Source organism: Peromyscus eremicus, chromosome 19 (assembly GCF_949786415.1).
Source record: "Peromyscus eremicus chromosome 19, PerEre_H2_v1, whole genome shotgun sequence".
NCBI classification, from domain to species: Eukaryota; Metazoa; Chordata; class Mammalia; order Rodentia; family Cricetidae; genus Peromyscus; species Peromyscus eremicus.
In genome coordinates this window covers 30,854,845-30,878,133 of record NC_081435.1, presented here as the reverse complement: position 1 = coordinate 30,878,133, position 23,289 = coordinate 30,854,845, and the positions used below count along the sequence as shown (strand labels likewise).

The window sequence follows — 23,289 nt, the reverse complement described above, 5'->3', positions numbered from 1 at the left end:
ATGTAAAATTTTCTCTTGTCTTTGCAGACCAGAATTTGGCGAAATTAAATCCTGATTGCTCTGGATGTGTGACTCTCTTCCCACTTGAGTCTTTTCATCCCAGTCCACGAATAATCATATGAATGACATAGCAGCACTCTGCCTACACCTCTCCTTGGGGCCCATACTCTCAACTCCTCAGGGCCTCACTGGACCTGTCTTTTGCTACAGGGGACTCGTTTATCTGGTTGTCCTGTCAATAGAGCTTCCTGAAGAATTGAAATGGCCTCTGGGACCACATTGACCCTCTGACTATTCCTGAATTCTTTACTTCCTCAAGGTATATCTTCCCAAAGCACCTCTTAATATCCGTGCATGCAAATCCTCATCCAGAAATCTGTTGCCAGGGAAACCAATCTAAAGATAAACATGTATCTCCTCAGACGGTTGCAGATGAACTGTATATGTGAAAGCTTTTGGGCAGCACCGGGGCTTGGGAACAGATATCATTTGCTAGCTGTCATTATTCTCAGGCGGTAGGTACTTCATCAGCTAATAACATTACCATTCCAGTCAATCTCATCAATCAGTCCTTTGGGGAAAAAATGATTAGCTAAAGCTACTGTTTTAAAAGAGCTCATTTACTCTTCCTTTGCTCTGGGGCTCCTTGTGGTTGGTCACAGTGTCTCTTCTATTCTTTCCCCTTCTTCCCACACATTCCACCCTTCAAGACCCTTTCTGTTTATCATATCCCACCTCCCTTGAAAAAGGAGTTGGGACCTAGGGATGCAGCTGAATGGTGGAATGCCTGTCTAGAATGCCTGTTGTCTTAAGTTTTGATATCCAGCCCTGCAAAAATATATAAACACAGGAAGAGAAAGGATTTCTCTTTAAAAAAACTTTATTATTATTATTATTGTTGTTGTTGTTGTTGTGTGTGTGCATGATGTGTATGTGGGCATGAGTGTGCCATGTGTAGATGTGGAGATCAGAGGACAGCTTTGTTGATTCACTTGTCTCCTTCCACCTTGAGGTGGGTTGTGGGGATGGACCTCACATCACACATTTATGTGGCAAGTGTTTTTAATTGCTGAGTCCTTTTGCCTGCCCCAAGGAAAGACATCTTGAGGTTACTCACATTAAAGGGCTATGCTTGGGGGGAACACATTGGTAAGCCATGGGATTAGCATGTTTGAGGCTTCTGGATCAATGCCCAACATCAAGAACCAAAACCACGTGAAGCTTAATATGTTGTTCCTATGTCTCACTACATTTAGTTGCCTTTTTTGTCTTTGTTTCGTTTCTTTTGTTTTAAATTTATGGCCCAACTCCTCTCAGCCTCCTATAGGCTGGGCAAGCATCATTCCATTTGAAGTTCTCTCTTTCTTTCTCTCTCCCTCCCTCTCTCTCTTTCTGTGAGTATGTATGCATATGTGTGCACACACATGCATTTGTGAGTGTGATCATGGACATATGTGCTATGGTGAGCATGTAGAGGTCAGAGGACAACCTCAGGTATAAGTTCTTACCTTCCACTTCCAGGGTCTCTCTGTGGTTTGCCACTGTGCTTTGTACACTGGGATAGCTGGCCCTCAAGCTTCCAGGGGTTCTCCTTTCCCTGCCTCCCATCTTGTCACAGGAATGCTGGTATTACAGAGGAGTGATGCTGCCTGGGCTTTGCATGTGTACTGGGGATTTGAACTGAGGTCCTCACACTTGCATAGCTAGGACTTTACCCACTTATTTATTTCCCTAGCTCCGCCTCTGGATTTTAGTCATTATTATTATATTATTGTATGACTGCAGACGACCTTCAGTAATTTCTGGCCTTCAGTCTGGTATGAGACAAGTCTTTTAAAACCCATCTTCTCAGACAAGAATTTTCTTAAATAGAGGCTTTTAAAAATGCCACTAATGGTGTGAGATGGTTGGCCTTTTAAGGATGTAATTTCACCAAACAAAATGAATGAATTTCTTTTTGGATTTTTCCACAATCAAGGTGAAAACAAGGTAAGTGTGAACAGCAGATTGACTTTTCAAGGTCTCAGGAGCTGGACTGATCTTGGGACAGAAAATAGATTAGACAATAAAGTGACTGCTTTCTTTCGTTTAGCATATGAACTCATGGCGGCTTATTCTGTCTTCCCGAGTCCTGTTAGGTAGGAGTCTTAACTCTCAAATTAAGTTAAGTACTAAAGGAGAGGTTTAATGGAAGGATCTGTTGAAGTTCAGAGAATCCAAACACAGACTACACAAAAGGATTAAAGACTGGAGGTGGAGTTCAGCACCTTCAAGATGTCTTCCGTCTTCCACCTCTGCTAGTCTACGCCTGGCATTCTGGTGGATTAAAGTGTGTTCTCTAAAAATGGGTTGACATTCCAACTCCAGTGCCTCCAAATTCGATCTCATCAGGAAGGACGGTCCCAGCAGATGAGTTGCTTTGCCAGCATTCACAACAAAGTGTAGTGGAAGGACTAAACAACAGAAAATGTGTTTTCTCAGTGCTCTGCAGGCAGTGAGTCTGAAATGGGAGCAGTCAGCAAAGTGACTTCTCTGTGGCTTGTAGATGACCCTTCTTCCTCTGCCCTCACAAAGGCCTTTCCTCTGCACATGTCTCTTCCTCTTCTAATGCCACAGTTGTGTTGGTTAGGGCTCAACTTTATAACATTATTTTAATTTAAACATCTTTCAAAAACCCCTATGGCAAAGTATAGTTACATCACTAGGGCTATAATTCAATGGTAGAGTATGTACGTAGTCTGTGTGAGATCCTGGATTCCAGCTCCAGTACCCCAAATAAATGAACAGGTAGATAAATGAAGTTATAGAAGGGTTAGGACTTCAACACAGGCATTTTGTACCAATACAGTACAGTTTGTAACAGTTGAAATCACCCATACTGATGACTTGGTGATTTCAACTGTTACTGTTTTTGTATTAAAAGAACTGGAATGGGTAGAAGGCATATCTCAGAAAGAGTAGCTTTGTACACTTAAGGCCGTGAGTTTAATCCCTAGAACCAGGAAAAAAGAAGTTAGAAGACCTTGAATGCTATCTAGGACTAGGTATTCTAAGCTTTTGAAGAACTAGGAACTTCCTAACTTTCTCCTGTTTCTTTCCCCCATGACAGACTCTGAAATTTACTTACATGTGTGGGGCAAGACCAACTGTAATTGCTAAACCTTCCCCCTGGAAATCTCAATTAAAAATTGGGAAAGATGAGCCACGGAGGAGAGAGAGAAAGTGAGTTTGGTATCTCACAAAAGCTCCTTGGTGAGCTCTTTGATGTCACAAAGACATCACACATGAGGTTGACCACCTAGGGTGGCTTGGATGAGAGTAGCCCTGTAGGCTCACATGTTTGACTGCTTGGTCTTCAGTTGGTGGAGCTGTTTGCAAAGGATCGGGAGGTGTGACCTCATTGGAGGAGGTATTTCACTGAGGGTGGGCTTTGAAGTCAGAAGTCCATGCCATTCCCAGTCAGTTATCTCTCTACACATACTTGGTATTTGTAGATCAGATATCAGCTCTTAGCTACTGCTTCAACCCCATGCCTGCCTGCCTGCTACCATGCTCCCCACCATGATGATCATGGACTCTAACCCTTTGGAACTGTGAATCTCCACATTAGATGCTTCCTTTTATAAGTTGCCTTGGTTGTGGTGTTTTGTCGTGGCAATATAAAAGTAACTAAGACACCAGCAAGTTTTTAAGTACGTTAAGAAACAAACTGGTTTCATAGTCCTTTATTCTTCCTTGGGAGGCGTACTCAGCAATGAAGAGTTCTAGTGTACAGACTGGCAGTAACTCTGCCACATGGTCACAGGCCTTGTGCTGTTTAGCTTGGCATGCATTTTTACCTTTAGACTGTTTTGATGTCCTTGAAATGGGCAGGTGGCATTTGTTTTTAGACCAGTCATTCAGCCAATCAACCTCACATGGTGCCAACACGAGCTGGGTCCTTTAACCTTTCAGGACACACTTTTGGCCTTTAGTAGTCAGTTAATCAGAGGTTGGTGAGCAGCTGCCTAAGGACACATTCTGGGAGACACTGGTGGTCAGAGTAGAGTGGGCACCCAAGTCCCCATTCTGTGGTAACAAAAACAGACAAGGACTAAGGGAACTTTACCTTCTATCCTTTGAAGATTTCTCAGAATGAGCTCATACCAGGAAGATGAAAAGAAGAAAAGGCACACACACACATCTAACATGAAAAGGAGAAAAATCACAGGACTGGAAATAACCCTATCCCAGCATGATTCAGAAACTCATATGCTCCTCTTCCACTGGGCAGGGAGTGAAGCAATGGATAAGGCAGAAAGGATTTTAGGTTCAGTAATGGTTGACAAGGAGAGCTGAGTGAGCCTAGAGCAACATACATGGCCAGGGTCAAAGTCCACTGTGCCTGCAGAACAGACAGTAGATTAAAAAGGATTCTTTTTCAGATACTGGGTGAGACTGAAATAGGAGACAATGGTGTGTGAGGAAAAGGTCTGTCTGATTGTGTTGCTAGATCAGTATTTTTTCCTGCTATATGAGTTCAGTTAATGAGAGCTCAGGGCAGAGACCAGAGGTAACCACTTCATCTTCAGTGGCTCCAAACTTTTGCTGACAAGGGAACTAAACAGCCTTTCCCTGCCCTGCTGGGAAGAGGCAAGATGAGGTTCTGAGCCTACTGCGAAGGTCTTTTCCTTTCCTTCAGTTAAACTGCTCACCATGCCCAAACCTACCATGTTTTGGGGATATCATTCTCAACAATACAACCACACAATATACTTTTTCAAGCAAATGATTTCTGCTTTGTGGGTCTGTACAGGCTCCCTGGACACACACACACACACACACACACACACACACACACACACACACACACACAGTCTGGTCTTGAACACTTTATCTTCCTGCTTCCACTTCCCAAATCCTGGGATTATAGGCATGCTAGGAGATGTTTTTACCCCTCAGTAAGGAAGGGTTGGTGATATCCTGGAGTTCTCCTATAGAGACATTGATCACAAGTAGGAGCTATGGCACCTGGCCCACTCATCACTCAGCATTTCAAAGAAATGCTGCTTATAGGTTTAGTAAGGTGGGGCTTCTGTAGCTGTTTTCCCTGAAATGAAACATTCCCCTTTAGACGGAGGGTCATATGACTCAGGAAGCAATGAAAGTTATAAGAGTCAAGAATCTCAGAAAGTTACCAGACTCACGGGATCTGTCTCCAGGTCGCATAGGCAGCGAGCAGTTGCATAGGGAAAGAAGACTCTTTGGTGGGGCTGTCTGCTACCTGTGGAAAGAGTGCCAGGGATGGAGCTTCTGTGAGTTGTCACCAACTATGAGTGGGCTTCTTAGTGATGCAGGTACCTTTTCGTAGTAATTCATGCTGCAGCAAACCGATTGGTTCATCGGGCTGGTTTTGGTGGAACTGTTTATTTACTCTGGCATTTGGTCTTTCGTTGGCGTCCTACGTGAAGTGAACAGATGTTCGTTCATGTGTCCTCAGGAAAAGTTATGTAACTCAGGGATTAAAAATTAACCGTTGTTCCTGTGTGTGTATGTGTGTGTGTGTGTGTGTGTGTGTGTGTGTGTGTGTGTGAGTCCAGCAACAATGGAAATCAGAATGGAGGTTTCTCAACAACTAAAAATAGACCTAATCACTATGGGGATTTACCCAAAGACTTCAAGTCAATATACCACAAAGATATTTACACGTCAATGTCTATTGCAGCAGTTTCCCCAATAGTTAAGTTATGGAGCTGTGGTGGTATTGTGTTCCCCAAAATATTGTGCACCCTAATAAACTTATCTGGGGTCAGACACAGAACAGCCACTAGATACAAAGGCTAGAAAATGGTGGCACTCACACCTTTAATCCTAGCACTCCAGAAGTAGAAATCCCTCTGGATCTCTGTGAGTTCAAGGCCACAATGGAAACGGCCAGGCATGGTGACACACACCTTTAATTTCAGAAAGCCAGCCTTTAATCCCAGGGAGTGGTGGTAGAAAGCAGAAAGGTATATAAGGCGTGAGGACCAGAAACTAGAAGCATTTGGCTGGTTAAGTTTTCAGGCTTCTAGCAGCACAGCTCAGCTGAGAGCCATTCGGATATGAGGACACAGAAGCTTCCAGTCTGAGGAAACAAGACCAGCTGACCTAGGTGTCCATCAACAGGGGAATGGATAAGGAAAATGTGGTGTATGTAGATGATGGAGTTCTGTCCAGCCATAGTGAAGAATGCAGTAATGTTATTTGTAGGAAAATGGATGCGACAGGAGATAACTGTGAGAAGTGAATTGAGCCAGTCTTAGAAAGATACACATATTTTATTATGTGGTTCCTAGATTTTATATAGACATATAAACTAACATATGCATACATGACAGGAAAGTATAGTGATTGTAGAATACAGAGAAATCAAGATTGACCTAAATTGGAAGCTTCTTCTCTGCTGGCTAGCTTTTGTAGTGTTGGGAGGTGTTACGTAGGCTGTTGGTGGTGAAAAGTCAATGATCTTACCCAGCTGTGCACCCCATAGAGTGACAAGACACATCTGTCAAGCAAGATGTGCCCACTGGTGCAATAATGGCACGACTATTATGGGGATAACCAACGGCTTTCTGATTATAATAGAGGCCTGCTTCACAGGAGGGAATTCATTCCTGCTACTGTAAACCTGGTCAAAAGCAATGGCTGGGGAAGTCATGGGCCCCAGTGAGGAAGTTACTGCTGTTGTTTTGCTAAATGAACCTGGTGTCACACTGCCTCCTAAATATTTGTTTATAATCATAGATTAATGCTGCTTTCAGCTTTGGTCAGAGAAGCTTTTGTTTGCAGTGGGTGACCCCACAGAGACTCATAACTGGTCAGAGTGTTGAGAATAAGTAAATCTTGAGTGCTCAGACTTACTCTAGACATTATATGTCTAGATTATCACCCCCTCCAAAGTTCAGGAAGAGATGGAAGAAAGAATATAGGAACCAGAAAATTAGTGAAGAGTTTGGTGAAATGGTTTTCTGGACACAGCATGGCTAATGCACTCACAAATTAAAATAAGCTTTAGCTATCTGCACAAGACCTATTCAAGACTGGGCTTGTTGACGTTCAATTATGGATAGAGGAATGATAGAGGTGAGTCCCTCCTCCTCCAAGAGGAGATATTGGCAATTAATGGTTTCTGGGGGTCAGGGTAGTCAATTTTTTCAATGGTGTGGCTGCTGGTGGGTTGTCCATGCTCCAGTTAACAATACCAACCCAAGGCCATGCCAGTAACCCTAATTAGATTTAGTCTCTCTCTCTCTCTCTCTCTCTCTCTCTCTCTCTCTCTCTCTCTCTCTCTCTTTCTCTCTCTCTCTCTCTCTCTCTCTCACACACACACACACACACACACACACACTCTACAAAACAGAACAGTTGAAAGTGAGAAAAGGGAGGAAATCTGTGGCAGTGGAAGGGAAAAGACAGAGTCATGGGTGGTGAAACGACCAAAATATATACTTGCATGAAACTGTCAAATAAAAAAAATCATCAGCAACAAAGAAAGTATAAATAGCTGGGTGGTGGTGGCACACGTCTTTAATCCCAGCACTCTGGAGGCAGAGGCAGGTGGATCTCTGAGTTTGAGGCCTGCCTGGTCTATAAAATGAGTTCCAGGACAGCCAGGGCTACACAGAGAAGCCCTGTCTTGAAAACAAGCAAGCAAGCGAACAATGAAACAAACAAAAAAGAAAGTAGAAATGAAACAGCTAGGAGAATAAAAGAGAGTCGGGGAGGTCAGGGGATATGGAGAGTCTGCTCAATGTATGATACATACTTGTATGAAAATGACCTTATGTAATACAATACTATTCATAATAATATATATACAACTAAAAATTAAAAAAAATAATTATCACATCCCTGTTATGCAAGATATTCAACTGGAGTACAAAGGAATTATTTTGAATTAAAACATTGACCACAGAGAATTAATTATGGAACTTAGCAATTTTGTCACTGGGAATTTGACAAGTGTAGTTTGAGTGGAATGGTGGAGGACAAAGCTATGAGAATGGCTCAGGACATTACAGGCCTCTCTCTCAAGGAGTAAAATTGGGGTGGAGCTGTCTGGAGGGATAAAGGGAGTTAACGGTGCTTTCTTGTTTTGTTTTAGGGTGGAAGAAATCATAGTGTTTTTGTGTGCTGCTTGTAATGATCTTGTAGGTGTGGATGCTGATGATACAGGAAAGGACCCTTGCTAGAGGGATGCCCTCAAGTAGGAAAGAAGGTAGGAGACTTTAGTGATGCGTTGGGGGCTGGCTGCAATCATAGCTATTACTAAATATCAATTATTTTGCAGTTATAATTAAAAAATTATATATATATGTATATATATATATGTTTGTGTTTGAGACAGGGTTTCTCTTTGTAACTCTGACTTTCCTGAAACTCACTCAGTAGACCAGGCTGGTCTTGAACTCAGAGATCTATCTGGCTCTGCCTCTTGTGTGTTAGGATTAAATGTATACACCACTAATGCCTGGCTAAGAAATTATATTCTAAAGGGTAGTAAATATTCAAGAGGCATCACTTTTTTTTTTTCATTTTACACACCAACCACAGATCCCCCGCTTTTCCCTCCTCCTGTCCCCCAGCCTTCCCCCCCAACACTCCCCCATCCCCTCTTCCCACAAGGTAAGGCCTCTCATGGGGAGTCAGCAGAGGCTGATACATTCAGCTGAGGGAAGTCCAAGCCCCTCCCCCTGCATTAAGGCTGTGCAAGGTGTATCACCATAGGTAGTGGGCTCCAAAAAAGCCAGTTCATGCACCAGGGATGGATCCTGATCCTACTGCCAGGGGGCTCCTTAAGAAGATCAAGCTACACAGTTGTCTTGCTTAGGCAGAGGGAGGCATCACTTCTTAACGATGTCCCTTTGCTCATTATGTATATTGATATTATCTTTTACTAACCCTATGTGGATGGTGGAGATATTCTGCCAGTCCTGTGCTCTATCCCCAACTTCATACATAGTGAGATTAGCTTTAAACACAGTAGTATTCTCATCACAAGAATTGGCAACTTAGAGAGGAAAGGACTTATTTGCCTTATAAGGGAGGGTGACTTGTTAAGTATTTGTCTGTCCAGCCTGGATTTGGAAGCCAAGGGGGCAGATTGTCCCTAAAGTAAGTGAGGAGAATTCTAAAATAACTGATAAGAATTCATTCACAAGGACAGAGGTGAAATGTTTCCTATTTATGAGGAGGACATCCAGGTTATGGCCTGGGAACCGGGTAGGGAAAGGAGGCAATGGTGGTCTGAGATGAAGGGAGACAAGAGAGCACATAGATTGGAGATATTTTGTTTGTAGATAGAGCATTGGCCTGACACACTGCTTGGAGGGCCTGAAGGCATATAACATAGTTGGAAGAGTACTTGCCCTGAGCCCATCCCCAGCACCACATAAAAAGTTGAGTATGCTGGTATATATCTGTAAGCATAGCCTGTGGAGGTGGAGGCAGGAGAACCAGGAATTCATGGTAATCTACTAACATAGCAAGGTTATATGAGACCCCTCTCTCTTAAAAAAAAAAAAAAACCTGGGGTGGGGAGAAAAACCCAACAAAACACACACACACACACACACACACACACACACACACACACACACAAATAGCAAGAAATGGGGGGATGGAAGAAAAACCAAGGCCCCTTGAGGTAGATAGTTTTGGGTTCAGATAACAGGGTTTGTCTCCCAGAGTGACCCCGAATAGACCACGCAAACGTGGATGTCAACACCTTAGGGAATGTTCCTGTTCAACCTAGCACCAACATGTCTTAGGCCCTGGGACTTTATTTGCCTACATTATTGAGTGGGTGTCAGCCCACGCCTCATTCATTTTACCCAGCAGCAGGGACGGTTTGAACTCGCTGCTGAGTCTACAGTCTACAGCTCTACACAACCCGTGTGCAGAAACAGGTGAATAACTTAGTGAATAAACGTAACATTGGCTTCTAGTAACAACTGCTCTTTGGAGGGAAGAAAACATTTCTTCTGTATCCCTTTTCTTGCTGGCTGGTGCTTTTGCTGGTTGGTGCTTACTTAACCTTAGCCAATGAACTTCCTAGAGCTGGATACATAGGTCAACTCTATTTCCTAGATGGTTCTGGGAGAAAGGCAGTTTCCTCCTCGCCAGAGGCCCAGCCCTACCCCTCAGGCAGCCGTCCAGATTAGTGAAGCGTGCCGCCGCTGGCCTTTGTGTCGCTGGACTTATCTGAGCAGGGCTGTCACACCACACACACCCACGGTTTCAGGGCGGAGGCTCTCCAATTTATTACACCTTGTTTCTATTTGGTTCTGTCAACAAAGGATAAAACTGTGACCTCCGGCAATGATGGCTTAAAATTCTGGCTGCAAAGAGCAGGGTTGCAGGGTATAACCGGGTGGCTCAGAGGCAGGGCGGGCGTGGCCAGGGTGGGGACGTGGACTGAGCCTGGCTTCCCGGTCGCTGGGGTCTGGGGCGTCTCCGATGATATCTTTATAAGGCACAAGTGAAAGGGAACGTGGGTGTGACCTGTAGCCTTGTCTCCGAGGGGGACAATAAAGTTTGAGAAGTTTGAAAAGGGGAGAGAAAGTGCACGCCCCTTCGGCTACGGGGTGTGGCCAGAGCTCGGCGAGGCGCTTGGAGGAGGGTGCGCGCGACATGGGGGTCACCGTGGACGTTCACCAGGTGTTCCAGTACCCCTTCGAGCAGGTGGTCGCCTGCTTCCTCCGAAAGGTACCAGTCCCTCCGACCTGGGCGGTGCGTCCGCTGCCGAGAGCCTGAACTGCGCCTCCCCCCCCCCCCCCCCCCGTCTTCCCCCCTACTCCTTGCCGCGCGGTGACAGGGATCCAAACCCACTCTCCAGGTCCCTCTCCAGGGCGCGTGCTTCTTTGGGATGCACAGGGGAGGGTGGAGGCGGAGTTCCTCGAAGGCTGCTCTCGGGACCGGAGGGTGCTGTGCCGGGCATCACGTCCACATCCTGCCCGCTTCAGGCAGAGAGGGTGGGCTCTGGGTGGCCTCCCTGGGTGGACGGTCTAGTCCGGCCTTCCAGTCATCACCCACTCCTTACGCATGCCCTTTAAGCTGTGATCTTGGTAACTCAGCATTACTCTAGTGTTCCAAGACTTTCTCTTTTACTAAGTAGCTGTGGGACTCCCTGCAGGCTCACTCTCTCTGGACTCTCGTTTGCTAATCCGTAGTGTGAGAAAAACAGTGCACACTCCTAGTGTTGTCGTGTGGATTCGAGTGAGATAATTAATTCTTTTTTTGTTTGTTTGTTTTTGTTTTTCTAGACAGGGTTTTTCTGTGTAGCTTTGGCTGTCCTGGAACTCTGTAGACCAGGCTGTCCTTGAACTCACAGAGATCTGCCTGGCTCTGCCTCCCGAGTGCTGGGATTAAAGGCGTGCGCCACCACCTCCCGGCCAAGATAATTAATTCTTAAAGAGTGTTTATCAAAGGATCGATGGTTATAAGTCTTTGAAATACTGCTGCAGTATTATAATATTGCAGTTTTGGATTCTATGGTCCTCATGATGAGGACTCCTCTTAGGACTATGCCTCAGGCTAACAGTAAAGTGAAAAACATCCTTGAGAACTGGTTGTCACCTAGGCCTGTGTGGTGGGACCCTGGACTAATCTGTTTCTGGTTCAGTTAGGTCTCTGGGTGACCCTGGTCAGAGATCTTCTCTCCAAGATCTAGTGTCTGTAAGATGAGAGGTTGTACCCATACATCTTCAAAGTCCCTTTCGCTTTCACAGTGTTGACCAAGACTTGGCATGATTGCAGCTGCCCTCGGGCATGTAGCATGGGATCTGTATAGCCTGAAGTTAGTTAGACCCAGGGAGTGCTGGGAAAATGGTTAGAGCTTCCATTACAGGAGAGGCCTCTATTAATGAGGGAGACACAGCTGGGGACCCAAGTTAGTGAGGGTTAAGTAGAGTACTCCTACAGTGTTGCTATGGAGACCCCCCCTCCCTTTCTTTTTTTTGTGGAATAGCTCATTGAACTTTGGGAGCTAGAAAGTGCCTTGTACCTGCCAGGTCCTCAACAAAAGTCTGAAGAAATCAATGAAGAAATGAATGAGTGAGTGAATCTGGTGTAGACTTTGTCTTAGGCCAGGCTTCTAGGCACATAAAAGAAACAGTTGACTCCCCATGCTTCGTTCAGACTGGCAGTTTGGAGTGTGGCTACCTAGTGCTTTTTATGTCGGTCACTTTTCCACCGTGATGAAATAATTACTGGGGATAATGAACTCTCAAGGAGAAAATGTCTGTACTGGTTCACTGTTAGGAAGGCTCCGGTCCCTAATGATGTGTTCTAGTTGGATTTCTGTTGTAATAAAACATTGGCTAAAGGCAGCTTGGGGAGGAAAGGGTTTATTTCATCTTATAGGCTGCATTTCATCGTTGCATGAAGTCCAGGCAGGAGCACAAGGCAGAAACGGAAGCAGAGACCATGGAGGAATGCTGCTTACTGGCTTACTTTCCCTGGCTCGCTCAGCTACCTTTCTTCCGGTCTCCTGTAACAGCTCATGGAGCTTTGAACACTCCACCTTTTCCAGCCCCAAGCTCCAAAATCCTTCCACAATTCTCCTCCCAAAACAACATGGTCAGGTGCATCATAGCAAAATCCCACTGTTCTGTACCAGTTTCTGTCCTAGTTTGCTCCTCTGTTGCTGTGATAAAACACTGACTAAAAAACATTCGTCTTACCGCTCCCTGGTCACAGTCCATCACTGAAGAAAGCCAAAGCAGAATCTCAATTCAGGGACCCAGAGGCAGGAACTGAAGCACAGGGCATGGGGGGACATCACTGGCTTATTCTCCACGCCTTGCTCAGCCTGCCCAGGGATGGCACCATCCAGAGTGGGCTGAGCTCTCCCACATCAATCATTAGTCAAGGAACTGTCCCTCAGATATGCCCATAGGCCAGTCTGAAAGATGAAATTCCTGAATTGAAGCTCCATCTTTCCAGGTGATGCTACTTTGTGTTAAGTTGACAAAAAATCACCACCCCAGTTGCCCTGCCATTCTGGGCCTGTGGAGGGGCAACATCTCTTGGTGGGAGCCCATGGTGGAGCAAATCTGCTTGGGTCTGAGCCAGGGAGCGAAGTGCAAAAGGATGGATGGGCTGGAGTCCCATAATCCAACTCAAGGACAGGTACTCACTGCATTAGGGCCTCTTCCCACAATTCTCTACTTCTTCCAGAGTCCACCCCCCACCAATAGGGCTGCCCTGGGGCCTAACCATTAACACACAGCCTGTGGGGAGCAGTCAAGATGCAGACTGTAACTGCCCCTTGGGGAGGGATTGTCATCACGAAGGGAGACCTCTGCCTTCTCAGAATAGAGGGATACTTGGTCTAGGCTTCACTGACCATCTAGAAGGTCAGAGATGACTTCTGGGCATGTCCTCCCCCTTTCAACTTTCCTGGAGCAGATCTCCCTCCACAAAACCATGCATACCACACTGCACACACTCTTCTTTGTAGTGTGCACCCACATGCTGGTTTTAGGTAAAGGTGATGGGTTTCAGAGAGTGAGACCAACATTTAATGACGACGACGACAAGGTTAGCGTAATTTCAGTGGGTGATGCATACTTCACACCAGGAGCATACAGGGTGGTGGGGAGGCCTGCAGCAGTCCCACATGGAGCCCTTTAGGTAGGCTTTCTCAGAAAAGTGACAGCTATAAAAGGTTTGCTGAAACATGGATAGGAGTTTTCTTGGCAAGTGATTCCTCCCTCCCTCCCTCTCTCTCTCCTTCCCTCCTTCCTCCCTCTCCCCCTCCCTCCCTCCCTCTGTCTCTTTCTCTCTCTTTCACTCTATGTGTATGTCTATGCACACACATGCATGTATGTATGTATGTGTCTATGTATGTATATATGTATATGTGTGTGTGTATATATGTGTATGGGTATATGCTCTGAATAATAGTGTCATCTCTATTCCTCCAAGCAGCCTAAGAAGTCATCATGACTGACTCATTCACATCGTAGGGAAACTGCGGCTCAGAAAAGTCTAAGTAACTGTTCAAGCTCCCTCAGCCAGCAGGTAGCAGAGCCAGGATCTCAGCCCATCGGAATCCGAAGCCCATGTCTCATCAGCAGCCTGTCCTTCCAGCCCTGACACAGTGGCCACTCAGGAGATGATGTGGGGAGGGCAGCGGCTGAAGGCCCAGCTCTGCTGGGTGTGGTGCCCTTTGGCTCATTTACCTCTCAGGGTCCGCTCTTCTGGGTGGACCCCTGTATCTAACATGAAGCTTACCTTAGATGTGTGATGATGGGACACAGCCATTGTTAACCATTTCTCTGCAACAAATCACTCCAGAACTTAGTGGCCTTGCCAAGCGACAGGCTTTTAATTCTGGTGATTCTGTGGGTTGACTGAGCTCATGTGGTTGGATTTAGTGTGTCATGTGGTGTGGCTGAGGTCACTTCTATAAGTACATCCAGTCAGCGTCTGATGCAGTTCTTATAAGTCAGCTAAGTGTTTGGCACATTTGAGAACTATGGAAGGACCCAGGTGTGGTGATTTATGCTTGTAACCCAAGCCATGGTGAGTCTGAGGCAGGATGGTCATCACACACTTGTGGCCACTGGGCTACCTAGCAGGACCCTGTCCTAGAAAAACCCAAACCACATAAATTAAACCAAAATATCAACGAAAGGGATTTGTGTAGGCAGCCCTAGCTACTGTGAACTATGAGTGGAACTTCCTGTTATGTCCAGAAGACATTTCTGGTCCTCCCAACCTCTGGGTCTTACAGTCTTTCCACCCCCTCTTTGAATGGTCTCTCTGAGCCTTGGTGTGTGTGTGTGTGTGTGTGTGTGTGTGTGTGTGTGTGTGTGTGTGTGTTGATGTGCACTCCACAGTCCCTTATGCTCTTCAGTTTGACTAGCTGTGAGTTTCTGTGTTAGCCACCACCTACTTCAGAAAAACACTTCCCTAAATGAGGTCAAAGAGCTGTTAGACACTCAGCATTCTGGTATGGAGTGGAAAGGGGTTCATGAGCCTCCCTAACTGATTGCCTATGGGCAGTTTATGGCTTCTCAGGGAGGAAGAGTTAGTTTCCTCAAGGGTGTAGCTCCTGGTAAGTCTACACTTCAGTAGATGCCCCCACACCTAGAACTATATGGACGGTATAACTTAGAGTCGATGGGATAGTATATAGTAATAATAGTAAAAGGACATGAACTTGGGGTGGGTAGGAGGATGGGAGTAGGTCTGGGAGGAGAAGTTAAGGGGAGGAGTCAAGGGTGAATATGATCAAAGTACACTGTGTGAAGGTCTCAAAGAATTAAAAAAACATGTATTTTCTGAAAAAGGAATGACTTCTTCAGGGTGGATGTGGTCCACTGACTCACCTAATTGGGAGCCCCTATGCAATGCTCAGCCATATACACGGCCTCCTCTTCTCATGGTGATGCTACCACCTTCTAGGCTGGTTGTGAGGATCAAAAATGTAGCAGTTTGACAGGTATGTGCTTTTATTCTAAAGCCTTGGGTGGAGAGAGTTATATTTTGGGCAAAATAGGATTTTACTTTTTTTTTTTTAGTCTTTGTGCTGCTGATTTTTTTGGAAAAAAAAGTAATTGATTTTTTTTTTTTTTAAGCAAAGCCATAGGCAGAAGGGACAGTCACGTGAGAAGCTCTGGGGACATTTAATCTGATTTTGCACAATGGTGGGCGAAGCTGCTTTAGAACTGAGGACATTGTGTTTTAAATAGAATCTACTGATCTGTGGCTTTTGGTATGTCCAGATTCGCCTTCCAAGTTCTAATTCACTACTATATTTAAAACCCGAAGATTATCTGATCTCCTTACACCTGTCTGTCGGCTGCTTCGGGCAAAACATTAGCCGCATGCTTTCAAAGATGAGTGGTACCTAGAAAACAAAGGATATAATGCTTGTGGAGTACAGTGTCCTCAGCCTCTTCTTGGAAGAGTGCTAGGAGACCCAGCATGGCTCCTTCAGATGCTATGCTGTGCTTTCTGTGACGACTTCATTCACGGTGTCATTGGGTTCTCTGGTTTCCTTTTTTTTTTTTTTTTTTTTTTTTTCCCTGAGACAGGGTTTCTCTGTGTAGCCCTGGCTGTCCTGGAACTCGCTCTGTAGACCAGGTTGGCCTTGAACTCAGAGACCCGCCTTAAAGGCCTGCATCACCACCTCCTAATTGTCCAATTCTTACCTTTCCAGCACTCATCATTTAGTGTTTTCCTTCTGTTTGAATAGAAGGTTGTGTAGACAAATGTGTGGCATAGAAGATGCTTCTTCGTGGAGGCTCGTGCAGGCTTTTTTGATTGACCTGTCTCTCATGTGCTGGGAGCTAAGGGATTTTCTTACATGTCACACACCTGGAATTTAAAGTCATTCTTTTTTTAATTTTTAATTTTTTTTTGCTTTTCAAGACAGGGTTTCTCTGTGTAGTTTTGGTGCCTCGTCCTAGATTCCGCTTTGTAGACCAAACTGGCCTTGAACTCACAGAGATCCCCCTGGCTCTGCCTCCCGAGTGCTGGGATTAAAGGCGTGCGCCACCACCGCCTGGTTTAAAGTCATTCCTAAAGATGCAAATGAGCTGTGGTGATGAGTGGATTTTCATGTCTGTGCAAATGAGGACAGAGAGCCTGAGGTTTCTCACTGCAGACTTGTTGAGGTTGGCTTTGCTCCTTGAGAATGTGGGTAAACTCCATGGAGATTTGTACCAGCTGTTTCTGTTGTATTCCAAGCCCCCAGAGAGGTTCTAGAACACAGGAAACATTCAACACGCTCTGATCCATGAAGAAAGCTCACCCTCCTGTGGTTCACAGTATACAGTTTTCCACTGAAGTCAGTACTTGGGAAGTTGAGGCAGGAGGATTGCTTGAGCTCAGAAGGCCGAGTTCAGCCTGGGCAACACAGTGAAACACCCACTGTCCGTTTCACAAAAGGAAACAAACCAAAACCCCGACAGATGAAAGTCAACACAGGGTCCAGAAACATTCCTGGGATACTGTAAGAAAATAGAGTGAAATAAATTTCACTTCCATCCGTGACCTAAGGCTTTATTTATTCCAGCGGCACGTTGCCTGGAATGGATCAGTGTTTACCCCTAAGCTCATAAAGGGGATTTATGAATGGCTATTTCCATTTAGAGTAGAAAACTGATTGGGTAATTAATAATGTTTCCTTCTGATCCCATCTTCACTCCCTTGCCAGTCTGACACTTACGTGGGCGGCACATCTTTCCCCATGGAGCTCCAGAAGAATTTAGGAGGATCTGCATTCCCCCAAACCAGCGGTTTGGTCTGATGTTAGGCCTCAGTGTCAAGCAGAGCCTGGAGATGATCTTGATGCCCTGTGCTGGGTGGCACCTTTGGTCTTCCATTCCTAGGCTCTCCTGCAGGCTGAGGTGCGGCATGAAGGAGAAGGTGGGGGTGAGGAGCATGGCTCTCAAGTCAGGTTGTAGTGCCGACGGTGGTGGGGGTGTGGACAGGTCATTTCATGTTTCCGTGCCTCAGTTTCCCCGTCTACAGAATAAGGTTAATAGCCATCTTCTAAGGTTGCTGGGGGCTATTAATTAATGCATGCACTTCCATGTAAGCACCTAGCTTAATGCTGGGGCTTGGTAAGTGCTTCCAAAGCGCTTGCTAAATTCTGGAGATCTTTATATTTGTTCAGGAATGTGAACCTGGAAAGCTGGGGGGAAGCAGTCTGCAGAAATCTTTACCAACTTAGAACAATAAGGGAGAAGGTGAGCATGAATAATGGTGCACATCTGCATGATAAATTATTTTTTAAGTGCAATTTAAATTTTAAAGCGTGCTTAGTAACTCATCCTGGGAAGGCTGTGGCTTAGTGTGTGAAAGAAGATTTTTTTATCTATCAAAGTGCTAATAGTTACATATTCATTATGTGCCTATTAATTGCTATTCATGGTAAGTCTGTGCACCCTTTGACAATAAATAAAACATGACCTTGTCCTGAAAGTGCTTCCTGTCAGGGGGAGCAGAGAGGAACATATTGATTATTGTACCAAGCTTCCTCAGGGGTATATATAGACATATAACGTGGGGCAAAGTGCATTTGCTAAAATTACGTCTTCCTCTGTAGCCCAGGCTGGCTTTGGGCACTTGGTACTCTCCCCCAGCCTCCCTAGTACTGCAATCCACAGGCATGAGTTTCCATACCAGGCAGATCAAGGCAGTGTTGATTAACCGATGACTCGTTGATCTTGGTAACAAGCCAACTTTGCTTTTCTTCCGGAGTGAGCTACTTTATGGAGACCATGAAAAGGTTGGGCAGTGTACGGTGATGTCTCGGTGTAGCTGAACACACAGCAAGACCCTTTGTACATGTTTGGAAGTAGTGGGTAGCAGATCCACTTATAGTGGATCAAGCAGACCATGGTGTGTGCCAATGGGCCAGGCATTCTACAGGTCTTCATTCTTGGTGCTTTCTCTGATAACCCTATTCAAAAGCAGCTTCACAGTGATTCCTATGAAGATACTGACTATGGTGAGGAGGACTGTGTTTCAAAAGGCAGGTATTGACTTCTGAACTTTTCAGAGAGCTGATACTTTAATAACTTCCTGCTCTTAAGAGAATACTTCCTGAATGATGAACTTTCCCTTAGCAAACAAAAGTAGAGGCTATAGCCTCATAAAGCTCCACCCACAAGTGCACTAAATATTATTCCTATAATAGATGGACTCAATTTCTTGGCCTCTCACTTTAATAATTATGAATTTGCTTTAATGTACTTTCTCCAAACTTGGCATCATGTGGCTTTTTGGGCCTCTCTTTTAAACAACTTTTTTTTTTTTTTTTTTTTTTTTTTTTTTTTTGGTTTTTCAAGACATGGTTTCTCTGTGTAGCTTTGTGCCTCTCCTGGAACTCACTTGGTAGCCCAGGCTGGCCTCAAACTCACAGAGATCCGCCTGGCTCTGCCTCCCGAGTGCTGGGATTAAAGGCGTGCGCCACCACCGCCCGGCACTTAAACAACTTTTTATTAGCATGTATGAGTTATATGTAATGATGGGTTGCATTATGATGTTTTTGTGCATATGTAATGTATTTTTATCGTATTGAAACTCATTACCCTCTGTTGTTTCCCTCCAACAGCAGCTGATACCCTTCCTCTTCCCAACTTGTTCCCCCCCTTTCATGGTGTGTGCTTGTGTGTGTGTGTTGTATGAGAGAGAGAAAGAGAAAGAGAGAGGTAGAGACAGAGAGATGGGTGGGTGGCTACTGAGTTTCATTTGGGTGCTTACAGGAGCATGGATAGGGCCTATCTACAGGAGTATGGATATCTGACCTGTAGCTACACCACTGAAAAGAACGCCCCCTCTCCCACAGCAGCAACCATTAACTGTCTATAGACCTTCAGAGAGGGAAGGGTGAGCCATTGTAAGTGTCCCCTCTTCATGGAACGATGGCTATAGACCCAATCTTATGCCGCTGCTATGAATTTAAGAGTGCAATGGCTGTGCTCTACTTTGGAGACCTTGTTCTACAACATTCCACCCCCTCTCCTGCTCCTACTTTCTCCTCTTTCACAGTGTTCCCTGAGCCTTGAAGGAGGTGATACAGATGTCTGTTTAGGGCTGAGCATTCAACAGTCACTTCCTCTTAGTACTTTGACCAGCAGTTATATCTCCTCAGTAACCACTACTTACTACAAAAAGAAGGGTCTGCACCCAGAGGTGACAACAATATTCACCTATGGGAATGATAAACATAGTTATTTAGAAGCCAATTTAATGAACACAGCATATCCATTTAGCAAACAACAGCAGTAGCTTTTCTACTGGACGCATGACCTCTACAGCCACAGGACTTTGACTAGGCTTATATTACTGAGCACTATTTCTCTCCTATGAAGCAGGCCTCCAATCCAGTTAAAAAGTAGTTGGTTGCTGGGGCTGTGGTGGCGCACGCCTGTAATCCCAGCACTCGGGAGGCAGAGGCAAGAGGATTTCTGTGAGTTCGAGGCCAGCCTGGTCTACAGGGCGAGATCCAGGACAGGCACCAAAACTAAGCAGAGAAATCCTGTCTCAAAAAACAAAAAAACAAAAAAAAAGGGGGGGTGTTGGTTACCCCACAATGGACTTGCTGCTGTTGCAGTAGTAAGAACATCTTGCCTGGCAATTCAGCAAGACAGCTTTGCAGGGTCCAAAGCTGAGTAAGAGAGCTGAGGACAGTTTCCCCACAGCTGTCTCAGCACTGCTGACACTGTGAGGGCCAGTCATCAGGAGGGAGCATCCAGCTCACCTCTAGCTTAATTTCCCAGTGTCCTTAGACCAGAGCATGTGCTGTCTTCATCAACAGGGTCTAACCATCTAGTTCTGGTGGGCAGCCAACAGCAGTGGAAACCACCTTTGTGATTTTGGAGGCTCCCGAGTGTAGGGAGGTAGCCCATCCCTGGAAATGGGATTTTCATTTAATAACCTATGGATTCTAGGAGTAGCTTTATCTACCCATTCAAGATACCTCCATTCAAATGGTTTCTGGCCTCTTTTTTTTTTTTTTCTCGAGACAGGGTTTTTCTGGGTAACTTTGGTGCCTGTTCTGGATCTCGCTCTGTAGATCAGACTGGCCTCGAACTCACAGAGATCCTCCTGGCTCTGCCTCCCAAGTGCTGGGATTAAAGGCGTGTGCCACCACCGCCGGGCCTGGCCTCTTGTAATATGTAAAAAGGAAAATGAAAAGGGATGGGTGACAACCTTAGAAGTATGCATTTTACCTTTGTTAGTGTTGCGGTAGACTTATATCTTTGGAAAGGAAAGGAGTCTGCCCGCTTTTTCTGTGAAGGAAGTAAAATCATAAAGAAGATAAAAAATAAAGCCAAATGTACCTTGAGAAATCTCCAGACTCACTGATAAAATACAGTGCACCTGATGTATATACACAGCCACAGAACCAGGCTCAAAAAAGACGAGGGCTTTTTGGCAGAAACTGGGTCAACAGACCATGTTGCTCCCAGGAGTGTCTGGTATGGAGTGGGGATGGGCAGGCCCATCTCTGTTCGTGTGCAGGATTTACACATGAGACTTTTAACAAGAAGAGTTCATGTCATAATACTCGTTAGTATGTTTCCCTGTTTGGAAGAGAACTAAATGAGATCGTGTGGAGCAGCCACTATATAACATGCGCAGAGTGGGCACAGTGTATATTTGGATCTGGCTGGATCAGTTCCATGGTCACGTGGTGTTTGAATAGATGTTCAGAAATCATGAGGCTGCAGGGAAGGGCTCCTAGTATGAGCTCTGAGCAGCCTCTCCTCTCTTAATCCCTTAGAATCAGGCTTCTCATGTATTTCGTGTGTAAGAATTAAAGCATGGGTATGTAGGTTACCACAAGATGGCATTCTATTATTTCAAGTAATGCCAGGTAGAGAGAGCCTTGGTTCAATACACTTTTAATTGCTGAAAAGCGTTAAAATTCGCACCATCCACGTCATGTATTCAGCTGTTTCACACAAACCTCTAATTTCCTTTGCCATTCTTTATGGAAACTTGAGGTTTATGTCTATTAACTCATGAAGGAAAACAACTTAGGTTTTGCGAATGATATTTATTAGAGTGAACAGTTCATGGTCTCATGTTCAGCTATTAGAAGTTCCATTTTCCTACAGCTGTTTGCAAGGATTGTAAAATGAGTGACCCTTAAGTGTTTTCCACTGTGTCTTCCGGGCTTTTCTATCACCCTGTCCTATTTTCTCTTAAGCAGATCTGACATATTTATTTACTGCTTTTGTTTGTTTCTTCAAGTATTGTATGCATTTTATAAGAGGCTACATGGTTTTCATTTCACGACTATATCCTCAGTGTCTGAAACAGTATTTGACTATCTGTTTGTCTGTCTATCTATCTATCTATCTATCTATCTATCTATCTATCTATCTATCTATCTATCTATCTATCTATCTATGGTAGTTTGAAAGAAAATGACCCCCATAGGCTCATAGGGAGTGGCACTACTAGGAGGTATGGCTTTGTTGGAGTAGGTATGTCACTGGGGGTGGGCTTTGAGGTCTCAGAAGCTCAAGCCAGGCACTGTCTTTTCCTGCTGCCTGTGGATCAAGTTGTAGAACTCTCAGCTCCTTTTCCAGCACCATGTCTGCCTGCATGCTGCCATGCTTCCCACCATGACAATAGTGGACTAAACCTGAACAGTAAGCCAGCTCCAATGAAATGTTTTCCTTCATAAGAGTTGCCGTGGCCATAATGTCTCTTCATGGCACTAAAACTCAAAGATAAGAGTCTATCTATCTATCTATCTATCTATCTATCTATCTATCTATCTATCTATCATCTATCTACTTACCTATCTGTCTCTCATCTTCCTACCTGCCTAATCATAAACAAGATGAAGAGGGACCTTATTATTTAAATGAATATCCTTTTTCATTAGGTAAAATGAAAATTAAATGGAAGTGTGAAGTAGGGTAGTTTAACCTGTAAGAATTTCACTGATAATTTAGTGATGTAATCAGCACTGAGAAAGTTTTATTACTGTGCCTGTCTGGTGATGCATTCTGTTTTCCTTCATAATTTAGTTTAGTTATCTTCCTACAATTACAGCGTGACTTTAACACTTAGTCGGAATGCATTTATGGGTATGAATGGACAAGCTGGAATACAGTAAAGGAAACAATTTCATTTTATGTTAGTGTAAAAAGGCTAATTCACACACCTGTCCTCATGGTTTAAGGAGCTGTGTGCAGGAACTCTCCTTTGTAGAGGAACAGAATCCTCAGCCCATCCTTCTCATACCAGCATTGCTCTCCAGAGGGCTAAGCTTCATGGAGGTAGTCATTGTAATTTTGAGCCTTTCCATCAAGGGCTGAACTGAGTGAATGCATGCACAAATGCCTCTTCTTTCTTAATTTTGGTTCTTTGAGGCCCATACTGATAGAGTTTTATATTTCATTTCTAAGGATTCAGGAGTCCTGAAGTTCAAAATCTTTAGGCAAAGGACTCCTCTCCCCACCTCAGCCTGGGCAGTGCACTTGGCTTCTACTCAGTGTGTTAAGATGCTATTTGATCACGTGATGAAGCTGGGACCTGAGGAGGGGGCAGGAGATAGCCCAGAGCATCAGTCTCCAGTTAGAAGCCACTTTGTCCTGTGGCTTTGAGAGACTCATATCCTCTCTCTCCGCCCACATCTGAGTAATGGAAAGGTTGAGTTAGAGTACCTCAGAGGTGACTTCACAATGGATGTGGAGGTAGCCAGACAATATCCGGGGTAAGTTACGTTATCCCAGGTGCAGTAATTATTAACGAGTTTAACAGGGTACTTAGTTTTTCCAAGCC

General features: G+C 44.8%; 1 protein-coding gene across 6 annotated transcripts in view; it reads left to right on the top strand.

Annotated features, from left to right (window-relative positions):
• The first annotated feature begins 3,295 nt into the window (after positions 1-3,295).
• Prelid2 (PRELI domain containing 2) overlaps positions 3,296-23,289 on the top strand; it is an 82,246-nt gene continuing 62,252 nt past the window's right edge. The window contains exons 1-3 of one of the 6 annotated variants that reach the window (XM_059246156.1): positions 3,296-3,409; positions 5,202-5,336; positions 8,126-8,239. Coding sequence is in view for 3 of the 6 variants with exons in the window: in XM_059246154.1 (XP_059102137.1) it covers positions 10,654-10,728 (75 nt within the window). In the remaining 3 variants the exon portion in view is untranslated. Of the gene's footprint in view, positions 3,410-5,201; positions 5,337-8,125; positions 8,240-10,381; positions 10,729-23,289 lie in introns of those variants that run through there. The other 5 variants (XM_059246155.1, XM_059246158.1, XM_059246157.1 and 2 more) reach the window with 5 other exon arrangements.